Genomic DNA, 19787 nt, shown 5'->3' on the forward strand with positions numbered 1-19787 from the left:
TTAATTTCTATTTCTATTCCGCCTTCTCTGAATGACATCTTTATACTTTTAAACATCAGTGAGTGCAAGGAAGACAGATCTTCTGCTGGCAGAGCAGGAAGCTGAAACACACAAAGGCAGTGGTTTGCTCAAGGCTACATGGCAATTAATTGGGAAAGTCCTTGCTTGAAACAAGAATGGGTTTCTTGTTTGTCCCTACAGTCAGTGCTCCAATATGAGAGTAGCTCTGACTAATCACATAAAGAATTACATAGTTCTATCACCCCCTGTCCTCTAAAGAAACAGAGAACAAAACCTGTCAGCACTGCACCCTCACACTGTGGGATAATCTGGGGTTAGATACTAAATTAATTTGGTTTTTCGAAGTTTAGCTTGGGTCTGATTGAAGCAGAATAATCCCATCCGCCGTGGAAATCAGCATCCTTCAGGCAAAACCTGTAGCTTGGCTTGCGGGGTACTCTTCAGTCTTGAGCATTTCTCAGTGGCTGTTGTAGTACCTCTACAAAATCAACTCCAGGTGTGACTTATGTAAGCCTTGTACACTCCTGTTACATCCTGGAAATCTCAGCAGACTTTGTATGTGAAACCGGTGCCCAATGGTGTAGAGAATTTGGGAGTGCTGATACTTGGGGGCAGGTGTGGCCTTGACCTCCCTGGGAAGACGGAAATGTGTGGTCTGGTCCAGGACCGCACTGGTATTGATGCTACAGACCCATCAGCATCCTCCACATTGAATGCTTGTGTGTTTTTAAGGATATTGTAACACCGAGTGAATAACAGTAAAATTCAGCCTGGTAAGGTTTATTATTTTAATATTGGAGGGTTCCAGCTGATAGCAGATTAACATATTCATGGAGTTTTAGGAAATGCTTGGGTATTAATGGTTACCGTTTAGTCTGAAATCTTTGCAACATTCTTGTGTTGTTTCTGCACTAATGACTCAGTTTGTCTTTATCAGAGGTTGAATTTCTTTACATGGTGTTTTGGGACTAAATATGAAAGGGTGGGAAATGGCCCTTAATTTTAACAAGTTTCCATTTGGTTTAACAGCTGTTGTGAGTTCTGTCTTGTCTTTTCAGCTGTATTTGCCACTTTGACGGTGTGTTTCTGGCTGTCAGAACTCTTACAGAGTTCTAATGAAGTGTGGCTTTTTTTTTCTTTTCCCCACAGCTGTCATTTGTCATTTGATATAAATCTGCCTTGTTACAGCTTTATTCCTGAATAAATGATAAAAGGACAGTTAGTATCAGCAGACAGTGCTGGCATCAGAGTTTTTGCTTTGCTGCTAGTGCAGAAGAAGCCATTACTCTCCTTTTAAAGGATGTGCTATGTAGCTGAATTTGGGAAAGACTTTGAGCTCTGGAGGGAACCAAAACTGACCTCCTCTTCTGCCCTTTGCTACTGCCTTGTCCTAATTAGCAGTTAAACTCCAAGCCTTGCTCTCCTGGTGCTGAGACACTGCCTTCCAGCAATTGCTCTGGGTTTATTTTTTCATTGTGGTGCAGTCGATACTGTGTGTTTCTCCACTGTGCTCCCACATGAAGGCTCTTATATCCTCTGAGTTAGCAGACATGGGCCCATGGTCCTTGGGGTGCATCTTCCCCAGCCTGGAGCCAGGGAGTCGGGACAGCCAGAACTAGATGTTGTGGGAGGCCGGGCAGGATGGGCCCCTGGGGAGGTTCTTGGGTGGTTCACGCTGGAGAGTTTGCTACGAGAGCTGGTCTCTGTTATTTTTTGTAAATCTGTTACTGAAGCTGCAAATCCTCATTCCTTCTAGCTCTGACATTACAAATACCTCCCTGGCTTCCTTAGAATATATGCAGATACTTGACTGAACTCTTTGAATCTGTTAAAAACTTCACGTGGTTGTGCAAGGGTGGCCCTGCCAGGCTGGAGATGACCTCCTTGCTCTCAGAGGTGTTTCTTGAGCTGCCTAAATGAATGTACAACCAACGCTGATGCTTTCACATGCCTGACAGGGAAATGCACACCATATGACACCGTGCTGCCAGCTCTGCCCAGAAAGCAGAGAGCGTTTGCTGGACTCCCCTCAGTTTCTCATTAATGTGCAAAGCTCTCATCTGTTTCCAGCAATGTGCCGAGCAAATTTTTTGACAGAATTTCCACAAATCTCTTTGCAGTGCACAGTGAGCTCGCCTCGGATCTCCCTGTCCTGTCTGTGTTTCTAACAGGTTGCTCTGGGTGCTCCCCATGAAGGAGATTGGCAGCTTGCTGTGAGTTTTTCTTGCTTACCATGGTACACTCGTGTTACGTTCCTGCTGAGAATTAGACATTGTCCTTTCTACCCCTGTCAAATCAAACCCCTCTCAGAAGGTATTTTAAATTATATGTGATACTGCAAATACACATAAGATTTCAGGATGAATGTATGACATCTGTGTTTGCACTTGGACACAAAGACTTCTCATTAGAAGCCTCTCTATTAAGCCCATGCTTCATTTCATCCTGATGTAGCTCCTGAAATATTCAGTTACTTTGGAGTTTGTAGATAAACAACAATACTTCACTGGGGAGGGATAACAACATGGCATTTCAGCAATTAAATTAAAAGTATCTGTGAATCCTACTAAGGAGTGGAAATGGAGGGTCACAAGTTGTTATGAAGAGACTGGGAGGCAGGAAGTAACATTTTATGCTTTATGAATGATGACTCTTTAAAAAAATGATGTTGTTAGAAAAAGTCTAAGAGCGGGGAAGAGGTGTTTTCAGAAATTGCTTAGAGTGAGTGAGGTTTTTCTCTTAAAAATTTAGGAGTCTTGACCATTCCTCTTGTCTTGAGAGAGCATGGCAAATGAAATGTGTTCTCTAAAGCTGACAGAAGTTCCAGCACTTCAGGAGCAAAAGGCAGTGTAAAAAGCTGTAGCTCTTTCTCTGTTTTGCCCCTGCCTGGGGGAAGGTTTTATGCTGACCTAAGGTGCTGTTATTAGTTTGTTCCTGAGCTTGCTCAACCAATGCATGTCTAAAACCTCTTCTTGTAGCAACAGGGGCAGAAGGCAGCTTGGTAAGGGCCGTGTCCATCTAGAAATGCTGCTTCTTGTCAGTAATTTTGGGGAGGAGATGCCATGCCTGAGGGGAATGGTCAACCGACCTCCCCAGGTCCCTTCCAGCTCGGCTGTCCCTGATGAGTTTCATAGTCAAACCCGTGGAAGTACAAACACTGAAAGGGGAAGCAAAGTCTCCCTTACCAACCCCTAACTGGCTTAAAAGGTCCACTCAGGGTTAGCATTTGAAGGGTTGCATGCAGCCCTTTCTGAGCCTCCCTGACCATAATGGCAGTCATAAGGCTCAAGTTACACATTACCGCTTTGAAATATCTTGGTATGGATGTTAAGTGGTTTCAGAGAGAAGAAATCTGTGTGATTTATTTCTTGCTGAGGAAAGTTCAATAGAGATAAAAAGGGAAAGGAGGAGGAAAGTTTAAGGCGATACTGAGAGTATCATCTTTTGATGGTGATTATGTAACTGAAAGTAGACCTGCCCTTAACACTACAGACAAGAAAGTAGGACTCGGGGGTATTTCAGGATTAGGCAGTTGAGCTAAGTACCTCAGAGTTTCTTTGGCTTACATGGATGGCCGTTTTTCTAGTATCTCTTATTCTTTCTGATGTTTTTAGCTGAAAGCAAAACTCTTGTGTGAGAGCAGAATACAGAGATGCTCTCGTGATGGAAGGTGTTGATGGCAGAGGTGTCTGCCAGCCTCGTCATCAATGATCCCCAAACACAAGATCTCCCTTTCACTGTGCGTATTGCTGCCTATAAGTAAGGCTATTTACTCAAGAAGTTCCTCCAGTAATTTAGGTGTCATAATCCCATGAAATCTTATTTTCCTTCAAGCCAGTTGGATATCAGCCAGCAGTAGACTCCCTATCAAGATCAGTGTTAGAGCACACCCATATGAACCATTTGTTCACATGGACTCCTATTGGACTGTGGACTTTACTGCAAAAATGTCTTCTCTGTTTTAATATACCCACATTGCACCTCAAATATGTTTCATAAGTCCTTAAGTTTCATAAGTCCTTAGGAAAAAAACAGAAGCAGATGCCTTCCACCAATACATTTGGGACTTCCTAGTCTGAGTTTTGCAGATTGATTGTTTCTTGTAGCTCATCCTGTATATAGCCTTGACAAGAATTCTGTAAACCATGTGGAATATCTGGAGTGAAGCTTTTGCTGTGTTCTGGGAATTACTGGTTTTGGATTTTTTTCTGGGAAAATTTAAAGAGTGCTTTAGGGCATGTCTTTTTTTTTTGGAGATATTTTTTCCAGTATCATTATTATTATTCTTATTAATCGACTTTGACGGTTTGCATTAGACTTTTGCTGATGCAATTGTATCAGAGTGCCTAAAGTGTTCCGAGGTGAAAGTAACTCTTCATTTTGAATGGGATTAGTAAATAGTTGTAAATGAACCAGGAGGTCCAGAGTAGATTTCCTTTCCAGTCTCCTACTTACATGCATTACTTCTCTCACAGTTCACATAGTTGTGACAAAGCCATCAAACCTTGGGTCTCTTTCTTTCCCCATTTGTAAGGTGAGGAATATTACTCCTCTTCCTGGCAGATTGTAAAGGCTGGATGAACAGTAATTCAGGTGGCTCAACCTTTTTCCTTGCCATGAGCCTGGATGGTGGGTTTGGAGGATGGACTACGCATAGGAATGTAAGTAGCTCTGAACAGATACACTGCTTTCCCGTCTCTCAAGGTACCATTTCTCTTCCAACCTCATCCTCCCTGCATGTGCCTGCTGTGGCAGTACCTGCTTCATTGCCAGGTCCAGTATGAGACCACAGGAGAGAAAAAAACATGGTCTGGAAGGAATTCTTATACTAAATCTACCCCATGGCTTTTTTTGTATAACCTGTTTTATAACATTGGCCATCAAATGTTCAAAAAACTATATATTAAAGTCATCAGAAGAAAAACAAATCAATAGCCGTGTGATGCCGTAAGGCATGCCAGGACCATGCTGGATCCTACAATGAGCCTATCATCTTGGAGATTAAGGGATCCCAATTCTATTTCTTTCTCTTAATTCTAGTGGCAACTGCTGTGCAGAAGCAGAATAAATATCCTACACCAATAATCACCCCACTACTGCACTAACACCCCAGCCTTCATTTATGTAACCTCTATTCAGTTTGGTGCCTAACTATCAGTCCCTTTGATTTCAGTGCTGGAAAGATGAGCAGAAAGGAGCTGGTTTGTTACATGATTGGTGAAAAGGCCATTTATAAGAAATCTGATATGTGTTCAGCACACTTCTGTTGACACCAGCATGTTCTGGCCCCTGCCCACGCTTCATGGTCAGCAAGGTCTTTGCTGGGCCAGTGAATTATTCACCCCAAACCCAAACTGGGGAGGGACTTTAGAAGGCCAGCTTTGGCTTAGGAAGGCATCCAGCCTTTGACCGATTAGATCCTGGGCTGTCAGGCTGCAATCTTGGTGCGTAAGACAGAAGATCCCAAGCGTGTTAAGTCCAGGGAATATTCAAGAGCGCCAAGATGAAAGATGGAGAGAAACAGGCCTGCTTTCTGTCCATCTCCTGCTAGCCATTTCTTCAGTCTTTTTACTCAATGCATTGTTTATAGCAAGAGGAGGAGGATGCTGTGTAATTACAGTGAGAACAGCTTTTACAGCTAGGGCAAATTAAATGCAGCTCCGTTACAGTAGACTGCAGTGTTCATTTGCCTGTCAGCAATTCTGCTTTTCCCCTGCAAGTTCTGCATCCTGCAGCTCTCTGCATGATGGCACTCTTTGCTGCGTCCCCCTTTCTTTGGGCTTTGACACCTGCTTGCAGGACAGTTTTTCATAATTAAGTAAACCTAAGATTTGTCCCATAATACTATAAGAAAAGTGCAGACTGGTAAAACTTCATTTTCATGCTTTTCAAGACACCTTGCAGAGGTAGCAGCTTGGCAAGCTCACTTGCACTGGGTTTGTTTGAGATTTGCCTTACCTATGTGAGATCAGATTCTGGTTCAAGGAGTGGCATTTGTTTACCCTCTCTGAAACAAACGACAAAGGAATTTCAGCTGAATAGTCTGGCACAGACTAATCTGTCTTGGCAGTGGAGAACAGGAATTCATGAAGTTTCTGAGGAGGCAAGATTTGTTGGGAAGGGAAACAACCCTCCTTAGACCAGCCCAGGATGACAAAAGTGGATAAGCTTCCTCTGGGCACACAAGCCCATCTCAGCACCCCTGAGCTGAGGACATGCAGAGCACAGCTTAGTGTGTGTACCAGCATAACTGTGCTGTTAACTCAAGCTTTTCTATTACTATTCCTCTAATTATTGATTTAGGCTTAGTTATTTCATGTTAATTGCTTTATTTAAAATCTAAAAACATCCTCTATCTTTATACAGCAACTGGCTTATTTTTATGTTAGTGTCTTGTTCTTGTTGCACAGAGTGCTAGAGGTGATACTGATGCCAGGATCAGTATGTGTTAGAGGTCTGTCCTGAGCTTCCAATAGAAAGTGAAGCTGGATTCGGGGCAGCCTTTTGTGTTGTGCTGCTCTGTGTCCAGACTGAGCTTTTTCTCTATGGTCTGAGCTCAACTTGCTCTCTCCTGAATTTAGGTACTGTACTTTGTTTCTCATTTGAATCTTTAAAAAGGATATTAGGGTGTATGTTGAATAAGGCATCTGAATTTGGTATTACAACATCTAATGCAGCCCAAAAGTGAACCTATGTGTGTGCACAACCAAGTGTTATAAAAATTACCTTTAAGTATTCATAGGAAAGCTGGCTGCTTTGAGTCTCCATCTTGGACAGTCCTCACCTCACACAACTTCTTCAGTTCATCCTAAGGCTTAACCAACAGACCAGCCACAGTCTGAGAACGTGTTGCCTGTAGCAGACTTGGACAAGATTTGGTCCAGAGTGAGCTAAAGGCTAAATGTCCTTCACTGATATAAACATTTTTGTGTGATGTTTTTTTTTTTAATAGCTTTGTCATTTCCATATATTATACAATTTGAAAGAGTTACAAGGTAAAAAAAAATTACTCCTAACTAGAAAGAACTGGGACTGGAGAGAGACCTATTCCTGGGCTTGCAGGGCTGGGAGGCCAAAAGAAGCTGTTAGCTGTCGCAGGGTAACATCTGCTCCTTGGAGTGGAGGTCCATGGGTGCAGTGACTGGTGCTGTCACTAAGGTTTAGTCAACAAGCCATGCTGGTGAAGCACAAGAAGGAGCAGAAGCCAGCTCTTGGGCTGGTTTGGCAGGGCTCATCAGGGCAGTCAGCTGTGATTTTTATCACTAAAATCAGCTGTGTGTTCATATCTGACTACACACTCTGCCTGTCAGCTGCCCAGGAATCGGTTGCTTACCCATAACTCCTTTCCAGGCCAGAAACACACTTCGACCAGCACCAGTAGCAAAAGAGCGTTATTAAGTCTATCAAGCCTGAGTTCACAGATTTCATTTTAGAATAGTAACAGATGGCAAATGGTGGCAGTACAGCTGCCAGGACCAGGAGAGGATGGATGCTGGTTTGTCGGTTCAATGCATGCTGGCAGTAATTCACATTTATGTTTATACAGAGCCTTTCCTGTTTCAGAGCACTTTACCAACCAGTTGATAAATAATGGGCTTGGAGTTAACGTGGGCTGATAGAGCTCGTCTCTGTGCTTGTGTGGCCAGTGTGTGAGGCTAAACATAACGGCATCAAACTGCACAAAATTAGGCAGCTTCTTAAAATCACATAGTACCACTCACCAGGGATCTTGTAGTCTTACAGGAGGCCATAAGTTTGATGACAGGAGGCTGGGGCACATAATTAGGAGTACTTTTTAGCACTTTTTTGGTATATATTAAGAGCCAGATAAAGACCTCCACTTATTCCTCCCCCATTACCAGCAGATCCAGTCACCATATCACATCCAGGAAAAATATCACACTAACTAGAACTAGGTTTAGAAATCCTGAAGAATTGCAGCATCGTAGTTTTCCCTCATGAGAAGGTACAGAGCTTTCACGAAAACACAGGAAGAAGTCATTAAAACGCACATAAATGAACAGAAAATAGTATTTTTGAATAGTTGCACATTGTTCTTGGTAGGTAAAACAAGGACTTTACATAGTTTCCCCTTTCTTTATAATATCTTCAGGTCATCCTTTTGTACATCTTAGCTGAGCAGGACATATTAGGATTAATGTGGAGTAATGGGTGAAAGCTTTCCAGTGTTTCTCTGGGATGGTCTAAAAACTTCATTATGTGTTTAAAATATCTGAAACTCAGACAATGGAGAAGTTGCTCTGCAGTGCTACCAAAAGAGAGCCAAACACTTTTTAAAGGTCCAGGAGAGGAGGTAATTAAACTCATTTTTATCCAGCTTAGAGTGCATATTCAGCTACCATCTGCCTCACACCAAGGGAAAAATTGCCTCCTTTACTTTATTTCCAGTGTAATGGTAAGTGATAAAAGGAAAGATATAAAATCATGCAAGCAGGGCTGGTCTCTAATTCCTGCCCATTTCCACAGACTTCTGAGCTCAGATACAACTTTGAATCTGATTTGCCTTAGCCAAATCAAAGTTATGAATCTCTGAGGTGTAAACACTGCAATTGATTGCCCTTTGCTGCATTCAATTAGAGCAGCTGAAGGCATGGCTCAAATATGTTTTTGACAGCAATACGATTAAAATGCCGTGACCTAAAAGTAAGTCTAAAATCCAGTAATCCAGTCCTCCGCCTAACAGTGTAAGCAACTCTTTAACTATCAACCAAAATAACATATGGCGCATAACAAAATAAATGTAATTGAAGTGCCGGGGAGCTGGTCCTTTCTACTTCAGTAAATACCATGAGGTTTTTCTCCTTCTACTGGAAGCAAGTCTTTTTCTCAGGTCCAGAGGGAAAGGCAGCTTCCATGCCACTGTGGCAATATACTGCTGAGGTGGCTGATGAAGCTTGCAGTCATGATGCCAAAGTGATGGTGATGTCTGATTATGGAAGGGCACAGGAGGAGCCTGAGAGTTCACTTTGCAAACTGCCTCCTGGTCTGCCCTGTAGTTTTATGCTTTTGTCTAGGACCTTCATGGTGTCCTTAAACTGGATATTTCCTTGTTCTTTAATCTTGCCTCCTAAGGATGCTGTGGGCTGGCAATACCTCCTGTCCTGTCTGTTCCTTACCCTCTATATCATTTTATGCAGTACAGTCAGAATTTGAGACCAGCTGGCAGCCTAACTGCAATGTCTGTTTAACTGCAGGAAACCACGCTTTATCCCCCTCTGAATCCTGATGGAGTAATGATAACAGATAATTGACTGAATGCTTTTTCATTTCTTATTTATTCATTTCTTTGAACAGACTCCCTAAATACACAAATAAAATCCTCAATTAAAATTTGTGGATTAATGAACTGAACAACAGATTTTTTTTTTTCCCCTGTTGCCTGGATTTCAGGAAGAGTTTCTCGGATTTTTCACTTGTGCTCCCTTGTGAAAGATTTTCAGTTGTCAGAATGGGTAAGTGCACTCTTGGCTGTTGTGTGGGCATATCAGATGCATCAGTGCTTATCAGAATGCTGAGAAGAGACAATAATTAACAGTCTGGGATTTCCCATGTGCCAATTTGTTGCTGCGTGTGTGGTGTTCGGAGTGCCGTGGAAGCCAAGAGCTTGCGTGGAGCATGACGTGGGTCATAGTCCCCTATAGAAGGATGATTCTTAATTCTTTTTGACAAGGCAAACACTATCTTCCCTGGAGTGATCCTTTAGAGTTTGTGTTGTAAGAAATGCTTGCCAGACTGAGGGCTGCAGGATCAGGATCCACCAACACCACAGTATTGTTACCCATCTACATTACAGCAGTATATGATCAATATGATTGCACACAGCCAATGGTATCTTTCTATTATAAAAAGAGCAACATTGGTCTGGAAGTGTTTTCTATGAACTGGCAGTTAGCTTGCAGAGCCAAGTGTGCACTTCACTCTGCAGACTGGAGTTTAGTGAAATACAAGCAAACACAGTGAGTGGCAGGTAAAAACAAACAAGAAAAGCAGGCTATCAAAGCTAATAGTCTTGTTGCAAGCCAAATAAAGCTTTTATGATTTTATCTTTTTGCTTCAGGCAAACAGTACATTTTGTTTCTGTTTTGCAGTGAGCATGAACTTTGGAAGTTTAAATAGAGAGTATTAGGTTATGGTAAGTGGTCATTGGAACCTTGCATTACGATCATGGCCTGTTAAATTGTTTACCAAACCTTATTTTATATATATATATCTCTGAGGTTGATCTGAGTCTTAATTCCAGTTTATGTCCTTGTAGACATGAGTCTGTTGAGTTTTTCATAAAACCTGAAAGGACTAACATAAAGTTTAAGATGCCTTTTATTATAAGCCGCAAATAGTGAGGTGTCACCACAAGCATACCAGTCACCCCAGTAAACTTTTAGCATTATGTCATTGTGTATCTTAGCACGTTTTTCTCACCACAGGTTTCTACACCTGCAGTTCTACAACTGTTAGTTATTCTGGCTGCAGCTGGACAGATGCCAGGATCTGATCTCACTGCTGGGAAGGGGTTGGCACAGCAGGGGGACTGGTCATGCAGTGACCCCCATGGCACTCACGTCCATCATGCTCATGGGTCAGCTTCTCACCTGCTGGGCTTGAGGCTCTTGGATGGAGTTGTCTTTAGCCTAAAATGCTGTGCTGGGCACTGGCTGTTTGGGAGCAACTCGGCTGCCTGCAAAGCAGCTGGCAGTAGGGGGCAACCTGGACAGCAGAGCCCTCACGCCCCCTCAGTCGGAGCTGGACCCTGCCAGCCAAGCAGAAGTTGATCCACAAAACTGTTTCTTTGCTTTGGTGCAACTGCTGTCTCTCAGGACATTTTAGTTTCAGCACTGAGTTTACAGGTAATAGTGTTAACTTCAGGCTGCACTGAGCATCTGTATCTTGTTAACCTGAAGCAAAACTTCAGTAATGTTTTAGCAAAGAATGTGAGTGTAAGAGAGCTTTATATGGATAGCAGAGAACAAGAGTTTTGAGTGATTGCTTTGGACATTTTGAGATGTAGAGAAATAGACAATTCTCAGAAAAATATTTTATGTACTTTCCTCTCCCCTCTCCACCTTTTAACCCTGCCTCTAGGTTCAGGATACATAAAACACAACCCATGTGTCCTAAAGCCCATGGCTGCTGTATGGGAACAGCAGGTAGAGGCTCGAACTCTGCAACTGGAGCTTCTGCAACGAGGGATTTCCAACAGCCCCTTGAGGCAGGCAGGGCCAATGACCCTGGACTTGTACAGTGATGCTCAGTTAGTCTCTGTAGAAGAATCATGTCCTTTTGTAGGAAAGTCAAGTGGAGTTTGGGCAGCCTGCCATTGAAGACCTTTATGTGTGTGGTTTATTGACTCACAGAACTCATTGTGGTATTTCCACATTTCCTAACACCAGGACTTGACAGTAAATCCTTAGATCACCTGTGTTGTTGGATAATCTGGACAAAATGAGAGACAGGGCCAGGGCACTGCTGGAATACAGGAGCAGGCTGTTGGCATGAGCAGAAACAGGATTTTAGCAGTCTGGGAGGGAGGAGAGGAGCTCAATGGCAGGAGTACTAGGGCAGAAGATGTTCTGGGATAAATTTCCTTTTGCATTACTTGTACATGTTTAAACTCCTCTCTGCTGGTGGGCATCAGGTTGTTTTGGTTTTTTTTTTCCAAACAGTTTGTGGATTACACTATGAACGGTGTATCATACCTCTATGATCTATTACTTTGTGTTGAATCTCTGCAATGTAAAAAGATTTAAAGTTTATTTGAAAAGGTGGCCAAGTCCTTATTACCAGTATGCTTGTGACAGACTTGCCTTTCTCCACCATTCTTACTTCCTCGTGTTTGACCCCATAACTGGGGGATAGAGCACAGCGGCACACAAACCAATTTGTACTAAGTAGAAGTTATAAACAGGACGGAAAATACAAAAGCTAATGAGGAAATATAGTCACATGCCAACAAAGAGAAAAAGATAGATTGGAAAATAGTGTCACAGAAGCAGATAATTTTAAATTTGAGTTAAAGTCCTGCTGGTATTATTTATGGGCAACACTCCTTTTTTTTATAGTGGAAAAATTTAAAAAAAAATACCGTAATGAGGATCATTGGCAGGAGACTGCTCTTTGCTTTCCCTAAAAGCCACACGTTAGATGTTTTCCCATTCTACAGTGGTTTTGGGAGTGAGGGTCTGATCTCATCCTACAGAGGACAAGGACATGAGCCTTTGGCCACAGGGCCCAGCACATGGTGGTCTAGCAAACCAGGGATTATGAGGCTGAAGCGGTGTTCCATTCAAGTTGTTCTTATTTCAGTAATTAGCCAGAAGCCAGGTCCCATTCTTTGAAGAGCATGTTCTATTTTGGAGCCATGCAATGTAGCCCCTCTTTTAATCCCTATATTTTTATTTAATACTTCTCCCAACTGTTGAAGTTAGTGAAGAAAGACTGACAGAGACTGCTCATTTCTCCCAGCAGCTGGTAGTGAAGTGAGGCTAATAATTTTCCATATGATTTTGGTAAGTTTTGGATTAAATCCACTGATGTGCTGCCTCAAATAGGGAATATCCAGCTTTGTTCTGCTTTTCCTGATTCAGAACTGGGTGTTGATTGTGGCTGTCTGTCCCCCCCAGCAAAGGCAGAGGTTTGCTCTCTGGCCACCCATGTATATCAATGTGTATCCCAGGGGGACAGGTCCAGCGGAGAGGGAGGGTTGTGGTCCCATCAGTGGAGTCTGTCTCCAGCACCCTCTGCAAGTCTCCTAAATTGGTTTGCTGATACATCTCTTCTTCCATTTTGCTGTCTTGAAAACTGTTTTGGAAAACCTTTCCAAAAGGAAATTCTGGTGCTCGGGAAACATTTTGCTTTTTCTTGAAGTGGCGTATTTTTGGTTGAAGGATTAAAAGCTTTGCTGCAGAAAAGAGCATTCCCTCTCTAGGGTGCCTGTGTGAGCACTAAGCCTGATCACAAGAGGTTCTGCCCTTGGCAGCAAGCATAGAGTTAATTATATAGGGACCAGATTCAGTGACTGCACTTTAAAAAACTCTAAGTAAGATATTAAATCAAGCAAAAGAACTGCACTGAGGCACAGCAGACACAGAAGTTGTGTGCTTTGGTAAACCTGTCCATGTGAAATCTCTCTCTAACAAGACTTCAGCATTTACATGACCTCTGCTAATATTTATTTTAAAATAACACTTTGTGTCAGCTGTCTCAGCTCCACACTGCCGTGGACTATTCTCAAGTCTGGACTGTTTTCCAGTCAGCATGAAGTGGACTCTGCTGCCTGATATGAACAGTCGACTTGTCCTTATAGTTTTTGTTGGCAACAAACATAGCAATGAGCCAACTTCAGTGGCAATGTGGCCATGATTTCTGCCAACCCTTGGGTGTATTTTTCGAATAGTGAAGCCAGTGAGCTAGCTGAACTGAGATGTCAGAGACTCCCTTCATGGATACTATGGAAAAAGACCTCTTTTTAGTGTTTTTCCAATATAATCTGGTAGACAGCAGGATATGAGGGTTTGAAGAGAAGGTGCAGGTGTGATCACTGGGCTGGGATGTTGCCTGTAACATGCATAGGTGTTTACACCTTAAATGCATTAAACAGCCTCTACTGGTACTCGAGTAATATTTTCCTTCCTGCCACTGCAGATATACCTGAAGGTAGTACAGTTAGGAAAAAATACTTCTTCTAGTGTGCTGTCCTCTAATTGCATTGTTGAGCTCCTCCTGAAATGACAATTTATTTAGTCATCAAAAAGCTGAATTTTGACAGATGTCCTTTTGAACATTATAGTTGGTCTTGTGGTCACACCAGTTCCCAAAAGACCTCAAGGTCCCTTCTTTAATGCACTCCTCTACTCTGGCTGGCAAATGGAACAGAGAAGGGGTTTTGCCTTCCTAACAGTACACCAGACTCATATAATGAGTAAGTGCTGTTAGGAAGTCACCGGCTGTGTGAGTCATTGGAGGGTGCTCCACACAGCGGGGTTGATGTGCCATTTTCAAATCCAGCAAGGCTTAAATTATTTCGTATTTGCACAGACTCTAAATTCTCTTCACTTTGGAGCCTAAACGGGCAACCTGCAACATGTGCTCCACAGAGGTGGCTGACAGCAGCTTATGAATCATATTCGCTGCCCAGGGCCAGACAGTGTAGGAGTGATTGACCTTCCATATTGCATTGGACAACTTTAATATGAAAGTAACAGGAAAACATACGAAATAAGATAAGCACATAAAGGCTGGCTGCACCATGCCTCCTGGAAGAGCACACACTCCATAGCGTAAGCACTGCCGAAATTCTGGTGAAAATATACCTATTCACATGCAAAAGACGAAAAAAGACATTTCCCATGCAACTGCTGTCAGTGCAATGAATAAACCACTGAAAACTTAACCTGACTGCCCCAATTCTTTGGCCCATGAGGGACAGAGCTTGTGTAGTGTTACTATGTGATGGTATAGAAGGATTATGTCCTGTATAGTATTTAAAGGAATTAAGTTCTCCACAGGACAGTGGATGCTAGGTGGCTGCCTTGTGACTACAGAGGTGCTGGCTGATTAACAAGGACAGCAAAATCCTTCTCTCTTACACAACTTAGAGGATTGCAGGAACCTGACCCAGAGCTATAGTTGGGTTTACGATTTAGAATTTTCCAATTTAGAATCTTCTAAGAAGGAACATGCAAGTTAATCATGGGTAGTTACTATCCATTACTGTCACTAGCAGAGCAAGTTCTTATTTTCTAGGGTTTCAGATTTCAACCGGAAGGTAGAGTGAAGCCTGTGAGAAGAGTTAGGCCTACAGAGGAGTTCTGAGTTGCAGGTCGTCTGGCCCTGTGCTAACCTCTCACAGTCTCTTCTCCTTTTTTGTAGGCAACATCTTTGTTGTGAGTTTGTCTGTCGCAGACCTCGTAGTTGCGGTTTACCCATACCCTCTGATCTTGAGCGCCATTTTCCATAATGGATGGACCATGGGAAATGTTCACTGCCAGATAAGTGGGTTCCTGATGGGCTTAAGTGTCATCGGGTCTATTTTCAACATCACGGCAATCGCAATCAACCGCTACTGCTACATCTGCCACAGTCTTCGGTACGATAAGCTTTTCAACCTGAAGAACACCTGCTGCTATCTCTGTGTGACCTGGGTACTCACAGTGGTGGCAATTGTGCCAAACTTCTTTGTTGGCTCCTTGCAGTATGACCCCCGGATTTACTCCTGCACCTTTGCCCAGACGGTGAGTACATCATACACCATCACAGTGGTGGTGGTTCACTTCATCGTCCCACTGTCCATAGTGACGTTTTGTTACCTAAGGATCTGGATTTTGGTGATTCAAGTCAAACACCGGGTGAGACAAGACTGCAAGCAGAAGCTCAGAGCAGCTGACATCCGGAATTTCTTGACTATGTTTGTGGTTTTTGTCCTTTTTGCTGTGTGCTGGGGACCGTTAAACTTTATTGGCCTTGCTGTTTCAATTAATCCTTCAAAAGTGCAGCCACACATTCCAGAATGGCTTTTTGTCCTGAGCTATTTTATGGCCTATTTTAACAGCTGCCTCAATGCTGTGATCTATGGGCTTCTTAACCAGAATTTCCGGAAGGAATACAAAAGGATCCTGCTGACACTCCGGACTCCCAGGATGCTCTTCATCGATGTGTCCAAGGGTGGAACAGAAGGGATGAAAAGCAAGCCATCCCCAGCCGTAACAAACAACAACCAAGCTGAAATACACTTATGAGTCAGAACAGTACTATTTATTTTGGATTACAGTAGTATATACGATATATAAAAGCCTTTCTGTGTGGGCATTTCACAGCTGGTGTTGCTGCCTGTTGTGCAAGGAAGGCGTCTGCTACCTTTCATGTTTAGCTTATCGCTGTGACATCAAGGCTTTGAGTAAGGATTTTCAGAATGGAAATGATTGATTTTTATCTTTTCTTTTTCCTATGCCATCTTTCACCACGTGCCTAATTAATTAGTTTGGTTGCTTTTGCCACATGCATGCCAATACCCTCTAAAAGGGAACTGTTCAGAGTGCATGGGGAAATGCAGCTATGCTTGAAATGCAGCCTTCAAGAGCCAGAAAAATTGCCATGTATTGCAATCAAAACTTTCTTCTCTCCCTCTGAATTTTAATTTTTTTAGCATTAATGTAACCCAAACTATAGCAAACAAAATGGAAACCGCATGAGTTTTTACCTTTTCACTTGGGTAACAGTATTAGCAGCAGGCATACATGTGGGCATGGTGACTTCCACCGGGTGTGAGTTCATTTTTCTTTTTCTTTTTGCTCAAGGTTTTGAAGCTAGCCTGGGCTAGATGTGAGGCAGGCAAAAGCCAGACTCGGTGAGTGTCTGATGCACTCATTTTAATTGAATGTCTACAGATATTAAGTACCCTTGCACTTTCCTTCCCAGACCAGAAGTAAGAGTATAACATATGACATAATGTAATTGCAGGAAGATACTTGGAGCCTGATTCTAATTTAGACAGTCTCCTGTCATGGCCAGCATTTATTCCAAATGTCTTTCAGAAGTCCGTGCTACATGAACGTCATAAAAAAAGATGAACATAGCAGAGTCCCATCTGTTTAATGCAGATGCTGGCTTTTAAGTTCCAGTAATATTTACACTTGCAGACAAAGGGAGAAGGGGAAGAAAGTGTTTTTTCCAAGCATCTCTCCTTTCGCCTACCATATAACATGAATTTAGTGGGGGTGAGGGGCAAGTGGATTATTTTATTTTATTTTATTTTATTTTATTTTATTTTATTTTATTTTATTTTATTTTATTTTATTTTATTTTATTTTATTTTATTTTATTTTATTTTATTTTATTTTATTTTATTCATATACAAACCTGTAATTAATTCGTGGAGTTGGGAAAGGAAAGCTACTTGAGCATATTCATGCATCAGTTTTCAGTTAAAACCTGAACTCTGTTATCTTTGCCATTGGAAATTATGTCCTGAAGTGCTGGGAAGGCCAATATGATGTTAGAAACAAGCACATGGGCAAAGATAAGACTTTTTCCTTAATGGAGGGATGGGGCGGGGTTGATGGCAGCTGTCTGTAAATATGACTTGTTCTTTTTTTCCTTAGCTCCATTGTGAATTCGTCTCCTTATGTTATTAAATGTGTGGATCCTTCTTTGAAACAGTCCCATAAAATCAACAGGTAAAACTCCCCTGGTGCAACTCTACCTTCAAGTGAGCAAACCTGGCCTGATGCTGGTGTACGGAGAGGCCCAGCGGGAGCTGTGCAATGGAGAGGAGCAGGTCTGAACCCCGTGGGTCCAATGAGACCAGCAGTCAGCCCTGCTCCTGGTCAGAGAGTGCATTCTTCTCTCTTTGATCATAGCCAAAGTAGGACTAGTTCCAGGGCTGAACCCTGAAACACTGAGAACCAGACTTTGCAATAGCACGTAGGTGCCTAGAGATAGAGGTATGTAGGATTTACCAAAACCCTGAACAGGCTAAGTGCCTAATACTTAGTGAAGTTAACAAGCCATTTGTGCATCGCTTGCTGAAAGCCACTTGTTGCCGAACATCCCTTCTGCTGATTTTTGTTGGGGGAAGTGGAGTTGAGAGAAATTAAGTGTCTTTATGAAGTGGACATGGTGCGTTGCTTCAGTGTGGGCTGTGGTGTGCCTGCTGCCATGTGCAGAAGGTTGCTGCAATGCAGGGGGGGGTCTCTGCACTTATAGGGCACCCTGGCACTTTATGAAGTTTCAAACTTGAACATCTCAGCCATTTCAGACAATTATTGTTTTAAAATGCACTGCAGCCAGCCTCCCATAATAGGAATCAAAATGAGTTCTGTTTTGGCCTCTTAATCTGCCTGAGCATGGCCAAATAAAGGTATCTTGACCCTCAGAAATAATGTGGTCCGTTTGCCTTCCAGCAAAACCAGTGTGGATGAATTCACACCATTCCATGTGAACAAAATCATTTTGAGTCAAACTTGGATAAGAAAAGCACTGAGTAATCCATAACTGCAGAGACTGTTTGTCCTGTCATGCCAAGGAGATGTCCTGTGTTCTGTGATTAGTCTTCAAAGCTGTTTGCAATTAGCCACAACAGTGTTAGAATCACGTTAACAAATATTTTTAAGCATCTAGCGCCAAGCCAAATATACTCCTTTAAGACAACCATGAAGAATCTTGTACAGATTTGCCAAATGTCTCAAATACCCCACAACTGGGGTTTTATCCTACAAATTCTTGTCTTGTTAACTGAATGTTCAGCAAAGGCAGTGTGGTGGGGTTTTTTTGTTTTTTTTCTTTAAGCTTGTATTTGCACTATTTCTTATTTCTTATTCAGGCTCAGCCAGCGAGCATTTGAACCAAACCAAGTAAGCCAAAGAGGTCCCGAACAGGCAAGCCATGGGAGTCTCTGCTAGCACCTGGTAGGAAGGGGAGCAGCAGGAACACGATAGGGCACATCCCCAGGACTCACAGAGAGTCACTGCTGGACCAGACTATGCAAAGTGAGAGGGGGATCTGCTTGTCTTCTGCTGCAAGGTCTTTGCAGGGGACAGACTGAGTACCTGCTGTGCTGGGGTGGGTGCTGAGCAGCACCCCACCCGTGCAGACCCTGCCAGCACCCCACAGGGTGGGGATGGGTCTGGAATGGGCTCCATGCACCTGACAGCATGGAAAGCTTGCCCTAGCATGACCTGTTCAGAAGTGCTTTGGGTGTCCCCGTGTAAGGAAGGGCTGACCAAGGCTGAGCTCAGAGCTGGGATGATTCAGCTGCTGCAGTCCTGCTGGAGCTGAGGTTTGCAATATGAAACACAAAAAGCAGGGAACGTGGCTTCAAAAAGAGAACACTGTGCCATTTCATAGCACCTTGATACAGAGACAGTGCTTAGGATAAGATTTTATACTGACTTATTTTAAAACTACCCAAGCAGCTCCTTATTTATATTAAGAAATGGTTAACAGGGTACAAATACTGTATTGTGTTAACATTTGTTTACAGAAAAAGAGAAGTGCATCTTAAACTTGGAATCCTGAGCAGTGTTAGGGTTTCCCTGTGGGAATCTAGCTTTAATCCCAATTTGAACTGTCAAGGAAATTCCACAGTTCAAAGCACACTCTGTCAATTCCACCTGTGGCATACCTACCCTTAAGTCTCAGAAATAACACTGATTTAAAAAAAAATGGTTTTAAATAATTTGCTCTGGATTTGACCTGGTGGTGTTGCATACCTAGTCTAGTTCCAAACTCAAAAATTGTTGTACTGAACATGAACTTATGGAGAGGCAGCGTTGCCGTGAAGGAAGATGAATCTCTTGCCACAAAGAAATACTTCTGGATGTTGCTAATTAATGTTATTTAATCTATTTAAGAAGAATGTAACCATTATATTTATATATATAAATATATATTGCATATGCTGTTTCCATTTTATCATTTGATTAAGAATCCTTCAGTATTCTTCCCTATTGCTATTTTTGTTTATAAAGTAGATTCATTCCCTTTGCCTGTTAAAACTGTAATAAATCTACCATTTGACTGCTTTTTGTTTTTTTTTTTTTCCACTTGCAGTTACTTTTTAATAAATATTTGGAACACTAGCTCGGGTTTTGTTGACTCCCAGAAAACAGATGGAATGGACAAATGTAATTGAGCTCAGGCATACATTAGCTGCCCAGCTCAGACCTGGAAGAGAATGACCTAGTGCGTCTGGGACACCTCCTTGGATTCATGTGTTTTCCTTCCAGCTGCCTTCGAGACAGCTGCCTGATGCA

At 42.5% G+C, this 19787-nt stretch overlaps 1 protein-coding gene across 1 annotated transcript in view; it reads left to right on the plus strand.

Moving 5' to 3' along the window:
- GPR50 (G protein-coupled receptor 50) overlaps window positions 1-19534 on the plus strand; it is a 44982-nt gene extending 25448 nt beyond the window's left edge. Inside the window, 1 exon segment of the mRNA XM_065846494.2 lies at window positions 14908-19534. Within this exon segment, the coding sequence (XP_065702566.1) occupies window positions 14908-15773 (866 nt within the window). The 3' untranslated portion in view covers window positions 15774-19534.
- Window positions 19535-19787: the final 253 nt, after the last annotated feature.

The sequence above is a fragment of the Patagioenas fasciata genome, chromosome 11 (assembly GCF_037038585.1).
Source record: "Patagioenas fasciata isolate bPatFas1 chromosome 11, bPatFas1.hap1, whole genome shotgun sequence".
Classification (NCBI taxonomy): Eukaryota; Metazoa; Chordata; class Aves; order Columbiformes; family Columbidae; genus Patagioenas; species Patagioenas fasciata.